At 41.9% G+C, this 22,677-nt stretch overlaps 2 protein-coding genes and 1 non-coding gene across 3 annotated transcripts; 1 reads left to right on the top strand and 2 right to left on the bottom strand.

Annotated features, from left to right (window-relative positions):
• On the bottom strand, positions 1–14,437 carry LOC123997863 (thimet oligopeptidase-like). The gene is made up of 14 exons (XM_046302489.1): positions 14,290–14,437; positions 13,091–13,297; positions 11,341–11,489; positions 10,704–10,811; positions 10,366–10,468; positions 9,891–10,048; positions 9,445–9,580; positions 8,636–8,778; positions 3,579–3,802; positions 2,002–2,203; positions 1,444–1,630; positions 1,142–1,270; positions 855–991; positions 1–596 (listed from the first exon to the last, which is right to left on the bottom strand). Exons 1-14 carry the CDS (start codon positions 14,300–14,302, stop codon positions 435–437), a joined length of 2,058 nt encoding a protein of 685 aa, XP_046158445.1. The 5' UTR covers positions 14,303–14,437; the 3' UTR covers positions 1–434.
• Positions 10,196–10,321, bottom strand: LOC124016022. Its single transcript, XR_006835289.1, has one exon. It is a non-coding gene; the product is annotated as a small nucleolar RNA SNORA16B/SNORA16A family (small nucleolar RNA).
• On the top strand, positions 14,404–21,607 carry LOC123997866 (small glutamine-rich tetratricopeptide repeat-containing protein alpha-like). The gene is made up of 12 exons (XM_046302503.1): positions 14,404–14,574; positions 15,161–15,309; positions 15,441–15,544; positions 15,629–15,719; positions 16,461–16,560; positions 16,727–16,831; positions 16,946–17,081; positions 18,774–18,836; positions 20,492–20,529; positions 20,690–20,875; positions 21,052–21,174; positions 21,317–21,607. The coding sequence occupies exons 2-11, from the start codon at positions 15,210–15,212 to the stop codon at positions 21,161–21,163; spliced, it is 1,035 nt and encodes a 344-aa protein (XP_046158459.1). The 5' UTR covers positions 14,404–14,574; positions 15,161–15,209; the 3' UTR covers positions 21,164–21,174; positions 21,317–21,607.
• The last annotated feature ends 1,070 nt before the right edge of the window (positions 21,608–22,677 follow it).

The following is a 22,677-nucleotide window of genomic DNA, read 5'->3' as shown; positions in this document are numbered from 1 at the left end:
TCAATTCTTTGTTTGTGTATTTTGCTCTTCCTTACTTGAATACAATTGCAGTTTAAAATATACCTCCAAACTCAAAACACAGCACAAAAGGGGGGAAACTGGCTGATATTGCATGCAGAGCAATCTTTCCCAAACCTGGTCAGTACACATTTTTAATGTAACCCTGGACAAGCACATCTGATTCAACTCATTGAGGGCTTGATGATGAGTTGACAAGTTGAATGAGGTGTGCTTAATAAAACTGTGTACTGTTGGGGTACTGGAGGACCAGGGTTGGGGAACACTGCTGTAGAGCAGCAGAAATGGGAAATTCTTCTCTTTATCAATTCTTGTCCTCGTCTGGGTTTTTTGTAGTTGAAAATGCAGGTCCCTTGTGCCTGTGTCTTAAGTGTATGATTGGTTGGGGATGTTTACACTGAGCTGGCTGTGATTGGTCAACAGGCACATGGAGTGTCCGCCTCCAGCTCAACCGTTAGTCCTTTGCTCAGAAGGAAAGCTTCTTGCTTTGGCTCCCGCCCTAGGAAGTTCTTCAGCATCAGTTCAGCATCCTCCGAGCCTCCGGGCTTCAGGATAAAGTTTCTGTAGTCAAGCCCCACCTGGGAGAGATGGAAAAATATCTCTGCATTAAACAGGAGGCCATTTTAGTCCAAAAACAATTACATTTCTGTGATGGTGAAATCTTTGGAGCTCAAAAACCAAAGTCAGATGACATGACTCCAGTCCGGGAGGGATGCAGGCAGTCACTGCTCACTAGCATCAAGAACCAATGACCGCTGATATAAATTACTAGATAATAGCTGAAGATGGTCAAGTGTAAAAACAGCATTGTAAATAACTAGCTCAGCTTTGCCAACCTTTGGGTTCATGATGCCCTCCTGCTTGAAGCGGGCGTAGAACATGTCCATGGAGTAGACCTCGCTCCAGAGGTAACCGTAGTACTGGGCGTCATAACCACCTGCCAGGTGGCCAAACGTGGCAGGCATGTTGGTTCCTATGGGCACAATGGCAAAGAGAAAGGATTGTTTAAAAGCAGTGACAATGACCATAGGAGTTGGCCAGATGGCACAAACAGATCTGGGACCAGGCTACCAAACTACAGCTGTGATGGTGGTCTGGCTCATTAGTTGAGGTTGTCTCTGACCTGAGGATGCGGGCACACCCAGGATCTCCTGGCACAGCCGGGCATACTCCTCAGCTGGGTCCAGGCCATTCTTGGTGTGGAGTGCCTGGTCCACCTTGGCCAGGACAATCTGACGCAGGTTAAACAGACCTGCATGGGAGGGAGAGAGTTAACACAACACACTGATGATACCTGTAAACCAGGTAGTTCATCAGGAGTCTGGTTGGTGACCACAGCCCAATAACCCAACCTCCAGCACTGGTGTACAACGTGTTAAGGGGTGTTCTATTAAGGAACCAGGACATTTTTTTGTGGTGACCCACCCGTGTTGGCCAGCCGGGACTTCATGAGTTTATCCAGCAGGTCGTCGGGAATAGGGGCGCCCGTCTTGTAGTGTTTGGACATGCGCTGCAGGGGCTCTTTCTCCCACACCCAGTTCTCCAGCATCTGGGAGGGCGCCTCCACAAAGTCCCGCTCCACGTGAGTCCCGCTGAACATGGCAAAGTCCGCCTGGTAGCAGCAGAGACAGAAGAGAGATGGGTATCTGTTAATAAACTAATCCTGAGGTGTAGTAGGTTTTAGTAGTTCATATCAGTCTGAATAAAAAACATCATGCATGTATAATATGAAATAGATATTTTAGATTGAATGATCAGAGGAGGACAATGCCCTCTCGGGCATTAAAGTGACATGTAAGAAGTCCATGTTACAAAGTCTTTCAGGTGGATTTGACAGGAAATGAACAGCCAGAGTGGAAAATATATTAACCATCACACTAAAATCCCTTTATTCAGACAAACATTAATTTCAGTGCACAGGAACCAAACAATGCTGTATACTAGTAATGACACACACACAAGCACACACACACACACACACACCTGAGCGCAGAGCTGGTGCATGACATGGCCAAACTCGTGGAAGTAGGTCTCCACCTCGTCATGCTGCAGCAGAGAGGGGGCATCGGCCGTGGGCTTGCTGAAGTTGGCCACCATGGCTGCCACCGCCATTTGGCGGGTCCCGTCCGACAGCAGACAGCCGGGCTGCAGGCCGAAGCAGGCAGCGTGGCCGTACTTCCCCTCTCTGGGGGGGGGGATTAAACAATCACCATGACTGTTAAACATGACTGGCTAAAACTTTTTTTCATTTTTTTATTGTCTCCCTCATTATGTTGATGAGCAAAAGGTGAGTGTGTGACGGCCCTGAATTTTTCTGAACCGTCTCAGTGCAGCTCCTTCCAATCGGGCACTTTCCCTTTAATTCCCTATTAAATAGCCAGCATCGGCTGCCCAAAAGTGGGGGTTGTGATGGAGACGTGAATGAGGATGTGTTCAACCCTCAGTTCCGAAGCTTCTCTATTCCGTTGTTTTGTTGCCGTTTAAACGTGTATTTTGTAGCCTAAGAGAGTTTACCCAGGATGGGTTTGCGTCCGTGGACTTACACCTCTCCGTTCTTCGTGGCCTTTGTCCGCTGGAGATCTATTGGCAGATTGGATTGTCTGACTGACCGACTGACTACAACCTTTTTGTAGAAGGTATTTCATTTGTTTTGATGTGATGTATACTGTGATTTATGTAGTTAGTTGTAGTTGAGGACTTAGTAAGAGTTGATACGCTTTAAAGTTCTGTGGTAAAATTATTGTTATATTGATTGTATGATTAATACTGGGTTTACGCTACACTGAATGAACGGACAAACATTGCGTGACAGAAGTCACTTGAGTTCCCTGAACTCTACCGGGCAGGACTCTTTTTAGGCCGAGGTACAGGACATTTCTGGAGGAACCAGAACTCATTGTGTTATATTATTATATGTGTGTGTAATCATTGCTGTTGTTAATACAACCCACGCAAAATAATCGTTTTTTTAAAAAGTTCTTTCCAATGCTTTAAGGGTTTATGAAAAGTTTATTTCCATCCTGACTTTTACATAAGTCCTTTGTATTGGTGTAGACTTGACGGACCAGATATAATATATGGGACTCATTCCCTCCCAAACCAAAAGGGTAAACCAATGTTTTCTCTGGTAGGCACAACCTACCTGGCACCCCTATAAATAATAACCTCAAGTCAAAACCGTTACAAGCTCCTTCTCTAATTTAATTGCAGTTGAACTTAATTTACAAAATGAAACCGTAACTCTGCAGAGCAATGAAATACAGATTTCTTCCCTCCAAAACAAATGACAAAATCCTTATAAAAGATTGATATATCAAGACAACCGTACAAAACACATTGCTTTGCTTTTCATGTATTGATGTGAATATTGATCTGCATATTGATGTGTATGTATATTGATGTGTATAGTGTTTGATGTGTATACAGGGGGCACATGTTAAAGAGACCTTGGTCTCAGCATGAATCCCTGTTAAAATAAAGGCTAAATAAAATGAAATAGTAAACCAAAGGCAGCCATCTTTAAAATCATTTTCTATCTCCTCTGCTTTCCTCCGACTCACCTTGGGAAGAGGTCCAGGTAGAACTGGCCCACCACCGTGCCCGAGGTGCGGTCCTTGACGCAGTAGAGGGTGACGTCGTCGTGCCAAACTGGGGCGCCCTCCACCAGATCAAAGGTGAGGTTGAGCAGCTCCTGGTAGATGTCCAACAGGCCCCGGGTCACCACCTCCATCGGGAAGTACTCTTTCAGCTGGTTCTGGTCCACCGCGTACTGGGTCTCCTCCACCTAAAGGGGGGCAGAGCAGAGGAAATGGATTTAATTAAACACTTCAACTTTATTTATACCCCCAGGGGCAAATATAAACCACATAGCCGAAAGGGTCAGCTCCAGCGCCGCAGTAAAAAAATACAACGTTTAAACATAAATATACACACACACACACACACACACACACACACACACACACACACACACACACACACACACACACACACACACACACACACACACACACACACTGGGGAGAACAAGTATTTGATACACTGCCAATTTAGCAGGTTTTCCTACTTACAAAGCATGTAGAGATCTGTCATTTTTATCATAGGTACATTTCAACTGTGAGAGACGGAATCTAAAACAAAAATCCAGAAAATCACATTGCGTGATTTTTAAGTAATTTTTAAAAATGTTATTTATTTTACTAGGCAAGTCAGTTAAGAACAAATTCTTATTTTCAATGACAGCCTAGGAACAGTGGGTTAACTGCCTGTTCAGGGGCAGAAAGACAGATTTTGTACCTTGTCAGCTCGGGGATTTGAACTTACAACCTTTCAGTTACTAGCTACCCCTAATTTGCATTTTATTGCATGACATAAGTATTTGATACAACAGAAAAGCAGAAATTAATATTTGGTACAGAAACCTTTGCTAGCAATTACAGAGATCATACGTTTTCTGTAGTTCTTGATCAGATTTGCACACACTGCAGCAGGGATTTTGACCCACTCCTCCATACAGACCTTTTCCAGATCCTTCAGGTTTCGGGGCTGTTGCTGGGCAATATGGACTTTCAGCTCCCCCCAAAGATTTTCTATTGGGTTCAGGTCTGGAGACTGGCTAGGCCACTCCAGGACCTTGAGATGCTTCTTACGGAGCCACTCCTTAGTTGCCCTGGCTGTGTATTTCGGGTCGTTGTCATGCTGGAAGACCCAGCCACGACCCATCTTCAATGCTCTTACTGAGGGAAGGAGGTTGTTGGCCAAGATCTCGCGATACATGGCCCCATCCATCCTCCCCTCAATACGGTGCAGTCGTCCTGTCTCCTTTGCAGAAAAGCATCCCCAAAGAATGTTTCCACCTCCAAGCTTCACGGTTGGGATGATGTCATTGGGGTTGTACTCATCCTTCTTCTTCCTCCAAACACGGCGAGTGGAGTTTAGACCAAAAAGCTCTATTTTTGTCTCATCAGACCACATGACCTTCTCCCATTCCTCCTCTGGATCATCCAGATGGTCATTGGCAAACTTCAGACGGGCCTGGACATGCGCTGGCTTGAGCAGGGGGACCTTGCGTGCGTTGCAGGATTTTAATCCATGACGGCATAGTGTTTTACTAATGGTTTTCTTTGAGACTGTGGTCCCAGCTCTCCTCTCTTCAGGTCATTGACCAGGTCCTGCCGTGTAGTTCTGGGCTGATCTCTCACCTTCCTCATGATCATTGATGCCCCACGAGGTGAGATCTTGCATGGAGCCACAGAACGAGGGTGATTGACCGTCATCTTGAACTTCTTCCATTTTCTAATAATTGCGCCAACAGTTGTTTCCTTCTCACCAAGCTGCTTGCCTATTGTCCTGAAGCCGACCACAGCCTTGTGCAGGTCTACAATTTTATCCCTGATGTCCTTTCACAGCTCTTTGGTCTTGGCCATTGTGGATGCACACATACAGTGCCTTGCGAAAGTATTCGGCCCCCTTGAACTTTGCGACCTTTTGCCACATTTCAGGCTTCAAACAAACAAAGATATAAAACTTTATTTTTTTGTGAAGAATCAACAACAAGTGGGACACAATCATGAAGTGGAACGACATTTATTGGATATTTCAAACTTTTTTAACAAAACAAAAAAACTGAAAAATTGGGCGTGCAAAATTATTCAGCCCCTTTACTTTCAGTGCAGCAAACTCTCTCCAGAAGTTCAGTGAGGATCTCTGAATGATCCAATGTTGACCTAAATGACTAATGATGATAAATACAATCCACCTGTGTGTAATCAAGTCTCCGTATAAATGCACCTGCACTGTTATAGTCTCAGAGGTCTGTTAAAAGCGCAGAGAGCATCATGAAGAACAAGGAACACACCAGGCAGGTCCGAGATAATGTTGTGAAGAAGTTTAAAGCCGGATTTGGATACAAAAAGATTTCCCAAGCTTTAAACATCCCAAGGAGCACTGTGCAAGCGATAATATTGAAATGGAAGGAGTATCAGACCACTGCAAATCTACCAAGACCTGGCCGTCCCTCTAAACTTTCAGCTCATACAAGGAGAAGACTGATCAGAGACGCAGCCAAGAGGCCCATGATCACTCTGGATGAACTGCAGAGATCTACAGCTGAGGTGGGAGACTCTGTCCATAGGACAACAATCAGTCGTATATTGCACAAATCTGGCCTTTATGGAAGAGTGGCAAGAAGAAAGCCATTTCTTAAAGATATCCATAAAAAGTGTCGTTTAAAGTTTGCCACAAGCCACCTGGGAGACACACCAAACATGTGGAAGAAGGTGCTCTGGTCAGATGAAACTAAAATTGAACTTTTTGGCAACAATGCAAAACGTTATGTTTGGCGTAAAAGCAACACAGCTCATCACCCTGAACACACCATCCCCACTGTCAAACATGGTGGTGGCAGCATCATGGTTTGGACCTGCTTTTCTTCAGCAGGGACAGGGAAGATGGTTAAAATTGATGGGAAGATGGATGGAGCCAAATACAGGACCATTCTGGAAGAAAACCTGATGGAGTCTGCAAAAGACCTGAGACTGGGACGGAGATTTGTCTTCCAACAAGACAATGATCCAAAACATAAAGCAAAATCTACAATGGAATGGTTCAAAAATAAACATATCCAGGTGTTAGAATGGCCAAGTCAAAGTCCAGACCTGAATCCAATCGAGAATCTGTGGAAAGAAATGAAAACTGCTGTTCACAAATGCTCTCCATCCAACCTCACTGAGCTCGAGCTGTTTTGCAAGGAGGATTGGGAAAAAAATTCAGTCTCTCGATGTGCAAAACTGATAGAGACATACCCCAAGCGACTTACAGCTGTAAATCGCAGCAAAAGGTGGCGCAAAGTATTAATTTAAGGGGGCTGAATAATTTTGCACGCCCAATTTTTCAGTTTTTGATTTGTTAAAAAAGTTTGAAATATCCAATAAATGTCGTTCCACTTCATGATTGTGTCCCACTTGTTGTTGATTCTTCACAAAAAAATACAGTTTTATATCTTTATGTTTGTTTGAAGCCTGAAATGTGGCAAAAGGTCGCAAAGTTCAAGGGGGCCGAATACTTTCGCAAGGCACTGTATATGTATATATATATACATACACTGCTCAAAAAAATAAAGGGAACACTTAAACAACACAATGTAACTCCAAGTCAATCACACTTCTGTGAAATCAAACTGTCCACTTAGGAAGCAACATATGCTGGTGCGGTTGACCTGGCCTCCAGAATCACCCGACCTCAACCCAATTTAGATGGTTTGGGATGAGCTGGACTGCAAAGTGAAGGAAGAGCAACCAACAAGTGCTCAGCATATGTGGGAACTCCTTCAAGACTGTTGGAAAAGCATTCCTCATGAAGCTGGTTGAGAGAATGCAAAGAGTGTGCAAATCTGAAATCAAGGCAAAGGGTGGCTACTCTGCAGAATGTAAAATGTACAGTCGTGGCCAAAAGTTGAGAATGACACAACTATTAATTTTCAAAGTCTGCTGCCTCAGTTTGTATGATGGCAATTTGCATATACTCCAGAATGTTATGAAGAGTGATCAGAGAGAAACTTCTCCCAACCATCCAGGAACAGTTTGGTGACGAACAATGCCTTTTCCAGCATGATGGAGCACCTTGCCATAAGGCAAAAGTGATAACTAAGTGGCTCGGGGAACCAAACAGCGATGTTTTGGGTCCATGGCCAGGAAACTCCCCAGACCTTAATCCCATTGAGAACTTGTGGTCAATCCTCAAGAGGCGGGTGGACAAACAAAACCCCACAAATTCTGACAAACTCCAAGCATTGATTATGCAAGAATGGGCTGCCATCAGTCAGGATGTGGCCCAGAAGTTAATTGACAGCATGACAGGGCAGATTGCAGAGGTCTTGAAAAAGAAGTGTCAACACTGCAAATATTGACTCTTTGCACCAACTTCATGTAATTGTCAATAAAAGCCTTTGACACTTATGAAATGCTTGTAATTATACTTCAGTATTCCATAGTAACATCTGACCAAAATATCTAAAGACACTGAAGCAGCAAACTTTGTGGAAATTAATATTTGTGTCATTCTCAAAACTTTTGACCACGACTGTATTTTGAATTGTTTAACACTTGTTGGGTTATTACATGATTCCAAATGTTTTATTCAATCGTTTATGTCTTTACTATTATTCTACAATGTAGAAAACAGTAAAAAGTAAGAAAAATAAAGAAAAAACCTTGAATGAGTAGGTATATCCAAACCTTTGACTGGTACTGTGTGTGTATATATGGTGTAGCAACTATTTAATAGTTTTAAGTTTTATTAGTCATATGTAGGGGATACACATGGTTCCTTCTCGACAATGCAACAATAATAAATAATACAAAAATAAGAATATGAACATAAAGTAAATGGCTCTGACTATAATAAACATTTTAGCATGAGTGTAATACAGGAAATCACAATTTATAGTCCAATATTTACACGGGGGATTGTGGGGAAATACAACAGAACAATAATCTTTGCATCCTGCAACTCTGATATCATCCCACACCGATGTATTGATGTGTTAAATAAATCGCTGTTGTGTCACTGAGCATAACAGAGTTGTAGACATTTGTCTTTTTTCCCTCCTCTGCCCTACCTGGGTCATGAAGTAGCGCGTGTCCCAGGCTTGCAGCTCGCCATTGAAAGGCAGGCTCCTCTTCTGGCACTCCTTCTCCTTCAGCGCGAGGATGACCTTGCGCTCCTCTTCCCCCAGGGGCTTCAGCTTACGGGCCAGCTCCTCTGGAAAATAGAAACATTACCTTATTGTCAAAGGTAGACAAAGGATATGTGTATCCTCCGAAAGACAGACAGACGTTGGAGCAAAGTGGTGGTAACTAGTGTGTGTGTGTATTGTTTTTTGCAATGTGAAACATTTGTGTTGTAGCAGTTGTGTTTGTTAATGCATAGTTGAGTGTGAGCAGTGCCCTCAACAAATACAATATGACATCAAAACTTTGACTAAAATGGAACAGGGTGGTTACGGCCTCTGGGGTCAGGGGAGTATAGGGAAGCAGCTGCAGCACACACACTTCTACATTTTTTATTGTCACATACACAGGATAGGTGCAGTGAAATGTGTTGTTTTACAGGGTCAGCCAGAGCATTACACTGCCACTGGAGCAACTTAGGGTTAATTATTACATATTTTTCACATTGTCGGCATAGATATTCAAATCTGTGACCTTTCGGTTAGTGGCGCAACACTTTAACTGGTAGGCTACCCGCCTTCCCAATACTTTGTTTCTGATAGAACTGACAGCAGCCTCTGCAGCTAACAATAGTAAACCACAAACAACTAGCCAAATTGTACACTGGTCAGTTGAAAATGGAATCGCGGACCATAACAACCTTTCAATGAGTTGTACGAACTGAACTCCTTTCTCAACCCCTCTCATCTCGACCCACCTAGGAAGCCAGCCACCTTCTTGCCAGACTTGGCCATGTTCATCTCCAGGACAAAGTCAGTGTGGGTGGTGAAGCCCAGCAGGGAGCTCTTCTGAGCCCTCAGCTGCACCAGCTCTTTCAGGATGGCAGAGTTTTCCTACACCAGGAGAAAATTACAGAGGTTGGAATCTGAAATTAATTTGGTGCTCAGAGAAAATAAAAAATGTGGAGCTGAAACGCACCACCCCCAGCCTTTGTTGTCTATCATACATTTTGGCTGAAATAAACTTAATGGTACATTTCCGTGCAGCAGTTTGACTTTATTTGAAAGGGCTCAGAAATGTTCTTGCTTCGAATACTTTCTCTGGCCATTGCAGTGTTTAAAAAAATATATTACAGTAGGGTACCCAATTCTCTTCCAATACCGGACAGTATCTCTGTAACACAGAGAACAGACAACGGCTCACCTCTTTGCAGCGAGAGTTGAAGGCCTCCTCCAGCTTCCTACGGGTCTCAGGGATGAAGCACTTCTTCATGGTGGGGAAGTAGTGAGGGTACTTGAGGGTGATCTTCAGCTTGTCCCCGTCCTTCTCCAGCGAGCTCAGGAAGTCCTCGGGGAGACCGCCTAAAGTGCATCGTCATACATGTCAAAAGTCATATTTCTGGATTTGCTTTCAATGATAGAGCGCTTGTTGCTTCTTTTTTAAGCAATTCAATTGGAAACCTGAAAACTGGACTAGAAACAGATATAATTTTCCTGAGTACAATTTACAGGTATCTTTCCCCTGAATCAGTTATTACCGAACTGCACTGCCACCGTCGGTGAAAGTTATGTTTTTGGCATTCTTTTGACCGTGACTTCTACAAAAGAACAGGGACCGCTTTGACAGGTGTCTGACCAAAGATCAAAAATCAGACCATATCTATATCCTGTGAACTCACCCAGCTCCTCTCTGGTGAAAACCAGACTGGTGGTGTCCTCGTTCAGGTGTTTGTTGAAGTCAATGCACAGGTTGCTAAGCTTCTTCTTAATCCTTTTGACTTCCTGTTTTGAGACCGAAGTAAAACAATGGGTTGACAATGACCCTAATGATCAGAGGTAGAGCTGGGTTCAAATACTATTAGAAATCATTTCAGATAATCTAGCTGTGCTTGTCTGAAGCACTACAGGCAGGCTAAAGCAATCGCTCAGTATTGGAAAGATAGCAAATAGTATTTGAACCCAGTCCTGATCAGAGTATGAGCTTTGGAATTTAAAACCTTTCAGTAAAGTCCCTTACATCCTGTGTCTCTTTGGTCAGGTGGAGGCCATTCCTTTGGCCCAGCTTGATCAACCTCTCCATGTACCTCTTGGATTCATCAGTGACCGTGTCAGCGTCAAGCTTCCCCTGTGAGAGGACAAAAAGCAGAACTCAGCTTTGCATAGCCATAGGATAATTCTAAAGACAACATGATGAGGCAATAACATGTGAAAACATACAGGCCTCACCTACTGAGATCCTATCGGTACATCGCAACAGGCCAAAGGGCGTTTTCCCCTTCTTTATTAGTCCTGATCCCTCAAAAATGTATTTATCAGCTGTACTGATCTGATGAAGTGGGCAGATGAAAGCACATCTACTGAGTGTGTTTTCAGATCCGTTTTCATCAGTCAGACTGCAGATGAAGAATAAATAAAGAATAAATCAAATGTTTTTCTTCCCCTTAATAGCTTGTACCTCACAGATAACTTCTTTATTGAGGAAAAATGTTCTCACTACGACTGATATGTGGTTGTCTCAGAAGAATGCACTAACTGTAAGTCGCTCTGGATAAGAGTGTCTGCTAAATGACTAAATGTCAATATAAAGAGATGAGGACAAGAAGCCACTTCAGACTATTGAGATGGACCTCCTTTATTGACCTCTTCCTCCTCACCTCCAGTGCCACGATCCTCTGGTAGACGTCCTCCCTCATGCTCATCTCCACGTCAAACTCGGACAGCTTCTTGTCGGCGTCGGTGCTGGCCGTGCGTACGTCCTTGGAGGAGGACACGTGCTGAGGGAAGTCCAGCATATTGCGCTCAACTGGAATAACATGTCAAAATGCAAGAGTGAGTAGGTATTATGACTGTCATTTTCTTTGCAAGTTATTTTTATTATTATTTAAAACAGGGAATCGCCCTGAGACCAAGGCTTCTTTATTATTTAAAACAGGGAATCGCCCTGAGAACAATGCTTCTTTATTATTTAAAACAGGGAATCGCCCTGAGACCAAGGCTTATTTATTATTTAAAACAGGGAATCGCCCTGAGACCAAGGCTTCTTTATTATTTAAACAGGGAATCGCCCTGAGACCAAGGCTTCTTTATTATTTAAACAGGGAATCGCCCTGAGACCAAGGCTTCTTTATTATTTAAACAGGGAATCACCCTGAGACCAAGGCTTCTTTATTATTTAAACAGGGAATCACCCTGAGACCAAGGCTTCTTTATTATTTAAAAAGGGAGTCCTGCACACAATAATACAAATTCACAATTCCAATGCAATAAAAACATGCAACATTTAAAAGCACTTTTTAAAAAGTAACTTACAAAACAAGATCATGAAAAAAACATTCCTCACTAATAAAGTAATCAACTGTATCATTACGATGATTATATTTGGGGCTTTTTCAGTGCTCAAAGTGCTTTCGTTACTGAAAGAGGGGGACTCACCTCATCCTTTACCAATGTGTAGCACCCACCTGTAGTTTATAAATCCAGTCTAATGTGACCATTTGCAGCTTGAAACATAAGCTCAGGTTTTGGGAAATGTGCATTGTGATGAAACAGTTAATAAAGGGCCTAAAATGATGAGAGGCGGGATAGTGATAATAAAAACATGCTCTTTTGTACGAGATATTTTGCTGCACCAGGTTTATAAAAGACTACAACTGCATGATGTAACATGTAGAGCCCAGTGTCCACTGCCTGTGCCCTGGTTTCAAAACAATGCCAAAAACACTATTGTGGTGAGCCTAGGCTGGTCAGCTATTCTTTATGTAAAAAGTGCTGATTTGTCTATAACATTGCATACCTCTTTCCTGCCAACTCAGACATTTCCCCATCGCTTACAATGGCAGTGGAGTAGACGCTAGGTGTGGTTGCTATGAACTGCTGGACCGAACTGATTATATATCTTTAGTTTTGTTTTTGTGAAACCTGCCCATCAGCTACCAACAAAGTGCATGGACTTGTTCTTTGCCCTCTTCACACAAGTATATTGGTTCTACTGAACAAATGCACCAATTATGTATCAACCTATTTATTTTATTTAACTAGGCAAGTCAGTTATGAACAAATTCTTAATTACAATGACGACTTACCGGGGAACAGTGGGTTAACTGCCTAGTTCAGGAGCAGTTACTGGCCCAACGCTCTAACCACTAGGCTACCTGCCGCCCCAAACCTATAGGTTCCTACATAGAGGAAATTATAGGGGAAACCTGTTGGGAAGCACTTGTCAAGTCACATACACTACCATCTAATTATTTCCTTGATGGCAGACAACTCTTTAAATAACTGGAGAGGTTGACACCATATTTTCACCGCACTGCTGTAACCTTAATTCAGTCATTTCAATTCACTGTCACAATAGAGTAAAGGGATTAAAGAAAGGTGTCTTTTTGGAGTATGAGTCTCACCCACCTGTGTACTCCACCTCTACATCAGCGAGGGATTTCAGGGTGTTCTCATAGGAAACACTGGCCAGGTCCAGGGCCCCAACACAGTCATACACCTTTTTGGTCTTGTCAATAAGCTCATCTGAGAGCTGATGGATTTGCTCGGGGGTCAGGTCCCAGCGCAGGCGGTTGTCAGCACACACTCGCGCACCACTGCCAGACGCCACCTCTCCTTTGGGGTGAAATAAGGAATGGTCACGAGTTGGATGGTTCGTCTTGGAAAAGGCCTAACTGCTGAACTGTGAGGAAGTGTACAGGTTATAAGGAAATAGCTTTTTTTACCACTATGGTGGCATTCAATGGCATTTGCTATAAACTATGCCTAGTTTCAGCATCAGCACTGCTCACGTGGTCAGAAGATATTGTGGCTGATGTACAATCAACACTACTGTGACCGTTTTTACACCCCATAAAATACTAGCTTGCAACAGTTCAGTGCTGCCCTTAAAACACTAGCAACCAATTGGCAGTATGCAAATGACAACCCATGATAGTAATAATAGTGCTGACATTTCTACTATTTAATCTATGGAAACTATGTGGATGTGCATTGTAGTAGCTAATCCAGTGATACTTTGGGGTTCAACACTGATTATCTAACACAATTAGCTAACGCTAGCAAACTATCGTTTAATTAATACATTAGGCGGTTGTCATCCTCCCTACTGAAATATATATCTAGCTAGCAAATGTAAGAGGGCATTGTCAGTACAGCTTACTTTGTACTTCACAAAGATTGTAACATTTGGAAGGTTCCGGTTCATTATCAAAACGCGCCAGTGGGATTCTTGCCAATTTGTAATCACGCCTGGCTTATGATCTAGTTGGCTAAGTAGCTAACTGAATGCGACGGATGCATGCTGTATTGTAACTAGCTAACTATCAATCGTGTTAGTGCGTGGCTAAGATGGTTATTTAGCTAGATGCGATGAACCTGCAGGGATGTGCTTGCTTGCTACAAACAACATTTTAATAGCATGCAATATATTTTCTGTTAAATAAGGTTTACGTTAGCTAACTAACGTAAAGCGTTAGTAACCAGAAAGCGTTATCAAGTCCAGCACAGACTGACGATTGAATATGCAAAACGTTGATCTTATTCATTTGACAAATACCTGTTACAAAATACCCAATGTAATATTAATGACTTTCGTGAAGACTCACCTGTCGGTGCCATATTTCAGAAATCTGAGAAGCAACGTTCGCGGTGAGTTTTACAGCCTGTGGTTGACGATGCCAATTCAGCGATTAGGGGTTTTGACCACTGTTGTTTCCCTTAGTTACCACAGCCACAAAGTCTAAATTTGAGGCACGCACACTGACGTAAGGACGCATGCTTCAGCCAACGCAGATACGACGCGTCACACATGCGACGAAAATCAACACATTTTTTCCCCCATCACCACCAGCTAACGTTAGTGCAAGGAACGTCTGAAGCAAAGGCAACTGGTAAGAGTAATTATTGCTAGTTAACACATTTGTATATATGTTATATTGTGTGGCATAGCTGAACGTTCTTTAAACTACATAGCTATCTGTCAGTTGAGTAAATCAGGGTAAAGTGCTCAGAAAGCCATGTTATTGCCGTCATGTCAGTAATGCTAAGCTAGATAGCTACAATCAAGATACTAGTTAGCTCTAGTTAAGCTATCAACGTAAGTTTAAACAACTCCCTACACGTAAACAAAATTAGCTTGTCTGTTTATGTGGCAATACACCGCGTGCGTTCACATGGCAGGCCAACTGCTAGCTGTGTTAGCCGTATTAGCTAGCAGCCGACCGTAAGCAACTTACTAGAACAGTCTAGTTAGCAACGTCACCTGCCAAGTAAACTAGCTTGATTGTTAGCATGTTTGTTGTTAGTTAAGTTTCTTAATCCTAGACTATCTAGTCACTAGCGGACTAAACTCCACGTTGAACTTAAATTGTTATGTAGCTATAATAGAAATGTAAGAGACAATTAATCCCAACCAGTTGCCAGTTATTTACAGTGGATGTTTTTTTATACATACGTCTCATTAACTTTCTTCTTCAGGGTCCCTCGCAATACACATTCTACAGAGAGGTTTGGACCTCAATCCAAAATGACAGACACAAAGCGTCTTGCCATCTCCATCATTCAGTTTCTTCATGATCAACTGGGCTCTGGGAGTCTATCGTCAGATGCTCAGGAAAGTTTAGAAGGTAAGTTGGAGTAAGGAAGCCAAGAGTCAGTCTGAGGAGATGGGTTCTCAGCCTACGTTGGACGATGGCCAGGGACTCAACTGTGTCCAGTTATTGTCATTGCCATTCCTAAACATCTGATTATTTTCCAGTTGCAGTCCAATGCCTGGAGACTGCCTTCGAGGTCTCGACCGATGACCAGACCCTATCTGTCACTCAAACATTACCAGAGATTTTTGCCTCTGCGACACAGAAGGTAGACCCAAAAGACATCCACTTAATATGAAGATGATTGTGGCCAATAGGCCTTTGTCTCAGAGGTGTTGACTGTCTGTTGCAGCATCCCGAAACCTCCCAGGTGAAAATAAACACAGCCACAGATTCCCCTACTGGGGAGGAAGTAGCAGAGGCAGAAAGACTCAAAACTGACGGTAGGACCTCCCCGTAATAGTTTGTGCATTACTCAGTCTTCACGATCAGCTTTAGTATTTTATTAGGATCCCCATTAGCTAAAGCAGCAGCTACTCTTCCTGGGGTCCACATAAAACATGACTTTATGGAACATTAATAGACAAGGACAGTACTATGTTCTTTAAAATAAGATTGTATGAAAAACTGCGCTGATGCCTTGACATTCCATGCATTGTGTACTCAATCATCATCAATGCTAACGGCTACACTGCTGCAATTCATTTCTCCCATGCATGCTCTAGTGCTACAACTGCTTTCTCTAAGCCGGCCCTGATATCCTTATTTCACAACACCAGAAAGAATCTCACAACATCAGGGAGAAAAACAGAAACAATCCCTGTCCTTATACCTTTAGCAGTCTGACTCTAATATTATCAACGGATATGAACATTTGAGTCTAACATCCTCAACTTAGTACAAACACACTGGCAGAATCATGTGTTTACCATATGTGTCCTTCCATCTGACTTCAATGCTAAGCATAATCATGTGATGCAAAGATGATATTGAATGTTAACACAACACATGGAAATGTGAAGTTCAAAGTAATTTAATCCTGCTCAGTTCCCCTGATGTGAATAGATCCACATACCACACTGAACGTTGCGCTCCCTCTAAAGTTCCCATGACGTGTACTTAGCTCTCTTCAAATCTAAAGAGCTGTTCGTAGGCCTATAATATTTGTATTTTCTTTATGGCAGGCAATGATCAAATGAAGGTTGAGAAATTTGGGGCAGCTGTGGAATTCTACTCAAAGGCTATTGCCATAAACCCCCAGAATGCAGTCTACTACTGCAACAGGTATTGACCAACAAACTCCTGAACTTGGAGGACTCTGACAATTAGTCACACATTGTATGTCCAAATGCACATTTTGATGATTTTCACTCATGTATGCAGCTTTAGTCAAGCAATAAATCAAAGTTTTTGTGAAGTACTGTTTATTGTATGGAATTGTTTTTGCTAGGGCTGCTGCATACAGCAAACTAGGCAACTACGCTGGAGCAGTACAGGACTGTGAACTTGCCATTGGGATTGACCCAAACTACAGCAAAGCATATGGAAGAATGGGGTAGGTTAGACACTAGCGTTCAATATTACCGTGGACATGGGCTAGTGTGTTGCTGCTTTGTTATTGACTGATGATTGTGAACATACATTGACTTCAAACATCCCATGCTTCCAGGTTGGCTCTAGCCAGTTTAAACAAACACACAGAAGCTGTAGGTTATTACAAGAAAGCCCTAGAGTTGGACCCAGAGAACGACACCTACAAATCCAACCTGCAAATAGCAGAGCAGAAAATGGAGGCTCCAAGCCCAGTAAGTTGGTAACATCTCAACCACAATGGAGAATATACAGTGCCTTGCGAAAGTATTCGGCCCCCTTAAACTTTGCAACCTTTTGCCACATTTCAGGCTTCAAACATAAAGATACAAAACTGTATTTTTTTTGTGAAGAATCAACAAGTGGGACACAATCATGAAGTGGAACTGCATTTATTGGATATTTCAAACTATTTTAACAAATCAAAAACTGAAATTGGGCGTGCAAAATTATTCAGCCCCCTTTAAGTTGATACTTTGTAGCGCCACCTTTTGCTGCGATTGCAGCTGTAAGTCGCTTGGGGTATGTCTCTATCAGTTTTGCACATCGAGAGACTGAAATGTTTTCCCATTCCTCCTTGCAAAAACAGCTCAAGCTCAGTGAGGTTGGATGGAGAGCATTTGTGAACAGCAGTTTTCAGTTCTTTCCACAGATTCTCGATTGGTTTCAGGTCTGGACTTTGACTTGGCCATTCTAACACCTGGATATGTTTATTTTTGAACCATTCCATTGAAGATTTTGCTTTATGTTTTGGATCATTGTCTTGTTGGAAGACAAATCTCCATCCCAGTCTCAGGTCTTTTGCAGACTCCATCAGGTATTCTTCCAGAATGGTCCTGTATTTGGCTCCATCCGTCTTCCCATCAATTTGAACCATCTTCCCTGTCCCTGCTGAAGAAAAGCAGGCCCAAACCATGATGCTGCCACCACCATGTTTGACAGTGGGGATGGTGTGTTCAGGGAGATGAGCTGTGTTGCTTTTACGCCAAACATAACGTTTTGCATTGTTGCCAAAAAGCTCAATTTTGGTTTCATCTGACCAGAGCACCTTCTTCCACATGTTTGGTGTGTCTCCCAGGTGGCTTGTGGCAAACTTTAAACAACACTTTTTATGGATATCTTTAAGAAATGGCTTTCTTCTTGCCACTCTTCCATAAAGGCCAGATTTGTGCAATCTACGACTGATTGTTGTCCTATGGACAGAGTCTCCCACCTCAGCTGTAGATCTCTGCAGTTCATCCAGAGTGATCATGGGCCTCTTGGCTGCATCTCTGATCAGTCTTCTCCTTGTATGAGCTGAAAGTTTAGAGGGATGGCCAGGTGGTAGATTTGCAGTGGTCTGATACTTCCATTTCAATATTATCGCTTGCTCAGTTCTCCTTGGGATGTTTAAAGCTTTGGAAATCTTTTTGTATCCAAATCCGGCTTTAAACTTCTTCACAACAGTATCTCAGACCTGCCTGGTGTGCTCCTTGTTCTTCATGATGCTCTCTGCACTTTTAACGGACCTCTGAGACTATCACAGTGCAGGTACATTTATATGGAGACTTGATTACACACAGGTGGATTGTATTTATCATCATTAGTCATTTAGGTCAACATTGGATCATTCAGAGATCCTCACTGAACTTTTGGAGAGAGTTTTCTGCACTGAAAGTAAAGGGGCTGAATAATTTTGCACGCCCAATTTTTCAGTTTTTGATTTGTTAAAGTTTTGAAATATCCAATAAATGTCGTTCCACTTCATGATTGTGTCCCACTTGTTGTTGGTTCTTCACAAAAAAATACAGTTTTATATCTTTGTTTGAAGCCTGAAATGTGGCAAAAGGTCGCAAAGTTCAAGGGGGCCGAATACTTTCGCAAGGCACTGTATATCATTGTTGATCATGTTCTTTTTTTTTCTTCAGACAGGAGGAATGGGAGGAGTTGATCTGGCTGGTTTGCTCAGTAACCCTGGTTTCATGAACATGGTGAGTTCCATGAAAGCTGAAATGTGTAACTTTTTGGGTGACCTGACCAAATACACATAGAGATAGGAGTTATAGATCTGTCATTGTCTTTGAAAGCAAGTCTAAGACGCAGTAGATATGTTGTGTGCTATTTCTGTGCTTCTCATTCTTTCATTTTTGTATCTTTTAGGTTTTGTACACAAGCTCAAAATACAATATTTTTGGTTATGGGAAATATGTATTTCACAGCGGTTTAGATGGTACAATGATTCTCTACACTAGCTTGTTTTGTCACACTAACTGAAGTTAGGCACCCCCCCCACACACACACACATAAAATGGCGGCGTGATTTCTGCGTAGTGCACCTTTAACTAAAGCTGGCCTTTTTCAAATGGAAAATACTAGGAATGACAAGAGAACATTAATTGGCTAATGGCAATCAATCTGCGTCAACCATAAACAAAAAGTACAGCCATCATGCTCGTAAACAATTTATAGTGTTTAAAAGCCATATAAAGTGCCTTCAGAAATTATTCACACCCCTCAACTTTTTCTACATTTTGTTACAGCCAGAATGTAAAATGGATTAGATTGCGATTTATCTTGTCACTGATCTATGCACAATACCCTTTTTTTGTCAGAGTGGAATTCCATTTTTCTTTTAAACTTGTACAAATTAATTAAAAATGAAAAGCTGAAATGTACACATTGGATGTTGTATCAATACACCCAGTCACTACAAAGATACGGTCGTCCTTCCTAACTCAGTTTTCAGAGAGGAAGGAAACTGCTCAGATTTCACCATGAGGCCAATGGTTACTTTAAAACAGTTGAGTTCAATGGCAGTGGTAGAACTGAGGATGGATCAACAACATTGTAGTTACTCCACAATACTAACCTAAATGACAGTGAAAAGAAGGAAGCCTGTACAGAAACATCCTGTTTGTAACAAGGCACTAAAGTAATGCTGTAATAAATGTGATAAAGCAATTCGCTTTTTTATCCTGAATACAAAGTGTTATGTTGGGGGCAAATCCAATACAACACATTACGGAGTACAACTCCATATTTTCAAGCATAGTGGTGGCTGCATCATGTTATGGGTGCGCTTGTAATCATGGTTCATTCTGCTATCCACCAGACACTGGGGGATTAATTCACCTTTCAGCAGGACAATGACTTTAAAATACAAGGTCAAATCTACACTGGAGTTGCTTATCAAGAAGACGGTGAATGCTCCTGAGTGGTCGAGTTAAAGTTTTAACTTAAATCTATGGCAAGACCTGAAAATGGTTGTTGAGCAATGATCAGCAACCAATTTGACAGCATGATTTTTTTTACTTTTTTATTTATTTAAAGGATGATAGGCAAAAGTTGCACAATCCAGGTGTGGAAAGCTCTTTACCCAGAAAGACTCTCTGTGGATTCACTGTCAAAGGTGCTTTTACAAAGTATTGACTCAGGGGTGTGAATACTAATGTCAATTAGATATTTCTGTATTTCATTTTCAATAACATGCTTTTAATGAGTTTCCCACTAGTTGGAGAGGCGTTCAACTGGATTCCCCCCCCCACCCTCCCAGTCGTATTTATGGGATGTCATGAATGCAGCATATGTAGAGAAGGTTTACTGAATTAGAAATCATATTGACATTGTTAGGACTGCTTTGTCCTAGGCGTCCGGTTTGATGAACAACCCACAAGTACAGCAAATGTAAGTTATCCATTAATTGTCTATCAAATACATTCTTATTTTTTTAGATGTAGCACAAGGACTTTGTAAATTCACTCTGAGATTCCACAATTAGTTGTGAAATGTAGGGTGCTTTTAAAGTAAATGCATGTAGACCACCTTTCTTGTCTGTATTGTACAGGATGTCGGGGATGATGTCAGGGGCTTATGGGCCAATGGGAGCTCCAGCAGTGCCTGGGTTAGGAGCAGGGTCAGGGTTAGGAGCTGGACCAGGGTTAGGAGCCGGACCAGGGTTAGGAGCCGGACCGGCAGCAGGAGTTGGAGTAGTGGGAGCTGGTCCAGGTGACATCTCTGGTCTCATCCAAGCGTAAGTCTACCACCAGCTCTACTCACTCTGTGTCAAATATTACTTGTCTATTATACCCGTAGCATCAGTGATAAAGACATAACATTTTAATGTGAGTATTAATAAAATGGATTGTTTTTGTGACTTGTACTTGGTAACTGCCATTCCATCACCTCGCTGTGTCCATGTCCATTTAGGGGCCAACAATTTGCGCAGCAAATGCAACAGCAGAACCCAGAGCTAATTGAACAGCTGAGGAGTCAAATTCACAGCCGGACACCTAGTGGTAGCAACGAAGAACAACCTTGACCCTCAGACGGGTAAGATTAACATTTTTAAATGGTTATGGGTTGGTCCATGTATTGGGGATTTGTACTGAGTTTTTGCAATGTCTTTATTCCCCTTTACAAAGCGCACATGTAGAGCTAATCATAAAATTGTCTGCTCTCCCTTTTCTGACAGAGGAAGATTTGTGTGGAAGACATTTTTTTTTTCTATGTATGATTTGTGTTATCTCCCAACTCTATGGACAAAAAGCTTTTCATCGCTGAGTAATTATTGCATGTGTGCTCCACCCCCCCCCCCCCTGTTTTTAAGGAAACTGATCAGCAAAACCTTGCGGGAATGATGAAATTTGATAAACCTGCTGTCAACAGATATCTAGTCCGAAGTGTCTGCAATGTCACACCAGTTTAGCTCTTGGTTTAGCTGTTTAATGTTACTATTCCTTGCCAGTGAACTGTTGTCGGAACTGAAGACATAACATTTTAATGTGAGTATTAATAAAATGGATTGTTTTTGTGACTTGTACTTCCATTCCATCACCTCGCTGTGTCCATGTCCATTTAGGGGCCAACCCCCCCCTCCTCCGTGAACTACATGCAGCTGTCACACCAGTTTAGCTCTTGGTTTAGCTGTTTAATGTTACTATTCCTTGCCATCAGCTGCATCACTTGAGCTTTATCATTTCAGGTACACGGAAACACCTTGAGATTATTATGCGATGATACAGTTTAGCAGTCATATACATTTGAGAAGCATCTATTTGTACAATGAAATACTGGTTGGCAGGGATGGTATCTAGAGTACTGTCAATATTATGGGAATTTCAAATTAGCATATCAAATAGGACCTATTGGTGTCCTCCGTAATCCAGGAGTTGTTTAAGCATGATACACTGTTTTTTGTTATTTTATAATACGAATGTCAGTGTTACACTGTTTGGGTTTTTTTCTAACGTGGGTGGCTGTCTGATGTTTCAATCTTTGATTAAATCATACTAATAAATTACCCTAACATGTTTGCCTGATTTTTTTTTATTATAATTTGTATTTTTTTTAACAAATGTGTTATTTCAATTTAGGAAATTAAATTAAATTCCATTTAGAAAATATATTCATGAATTAAAGTTTTAACTTGATTGCCTTGATATTGATCCATTTTGTACAAGACTAAACTCAGGAGTTTAGATTTAATTTACAGTAGAGAAACCTCAGTCATCTGGAGACCTCTGTTTACAAAAGCCCTTTCATTGAAACGGCATCACTTAGCTCATTGCAAGCTTTTGCTGCGCTCAAAACTCGTAAATTTCCAACTTCAGTGTGTTCAAAACAACTGGGAACTTCAGTAAAATAACGAGCCTTTGCTGGGAAAAGCGTTTTCACTTGTCATCCAACTTGGAATTCCAAGTCGGAAACTTGGAATCTTTATAAAACCAAAGATTATGGATGTACTATCAAGATGCATGTTTTGGTCTTCAAATTCGACACTCATTGCTCTCCATAAAATAAAAAAACACCCCAAATACAATAGGATTTTGAGAG

Source organism: Oncorhynchus gorbuscha, linkage group LG02, assembly GCF_021184085.1.
Source record: "Oncorhynchus gorbuscha isolate QuinsamMale2020 ecotype Even-year linkage group LG02, OgorEven_v1.0, whole genome shotgun sequence".
Lineage (NCBI taxonomy): Eukaryota > Metazoa > Chordata > Actinopteri > Salmoniformes > Salmonidae > Oncorhynchus > Oncorhynchus gorbuscha.
This window is presented reverse-complemented; position numbering and strand designations above follow the sequence as displayed.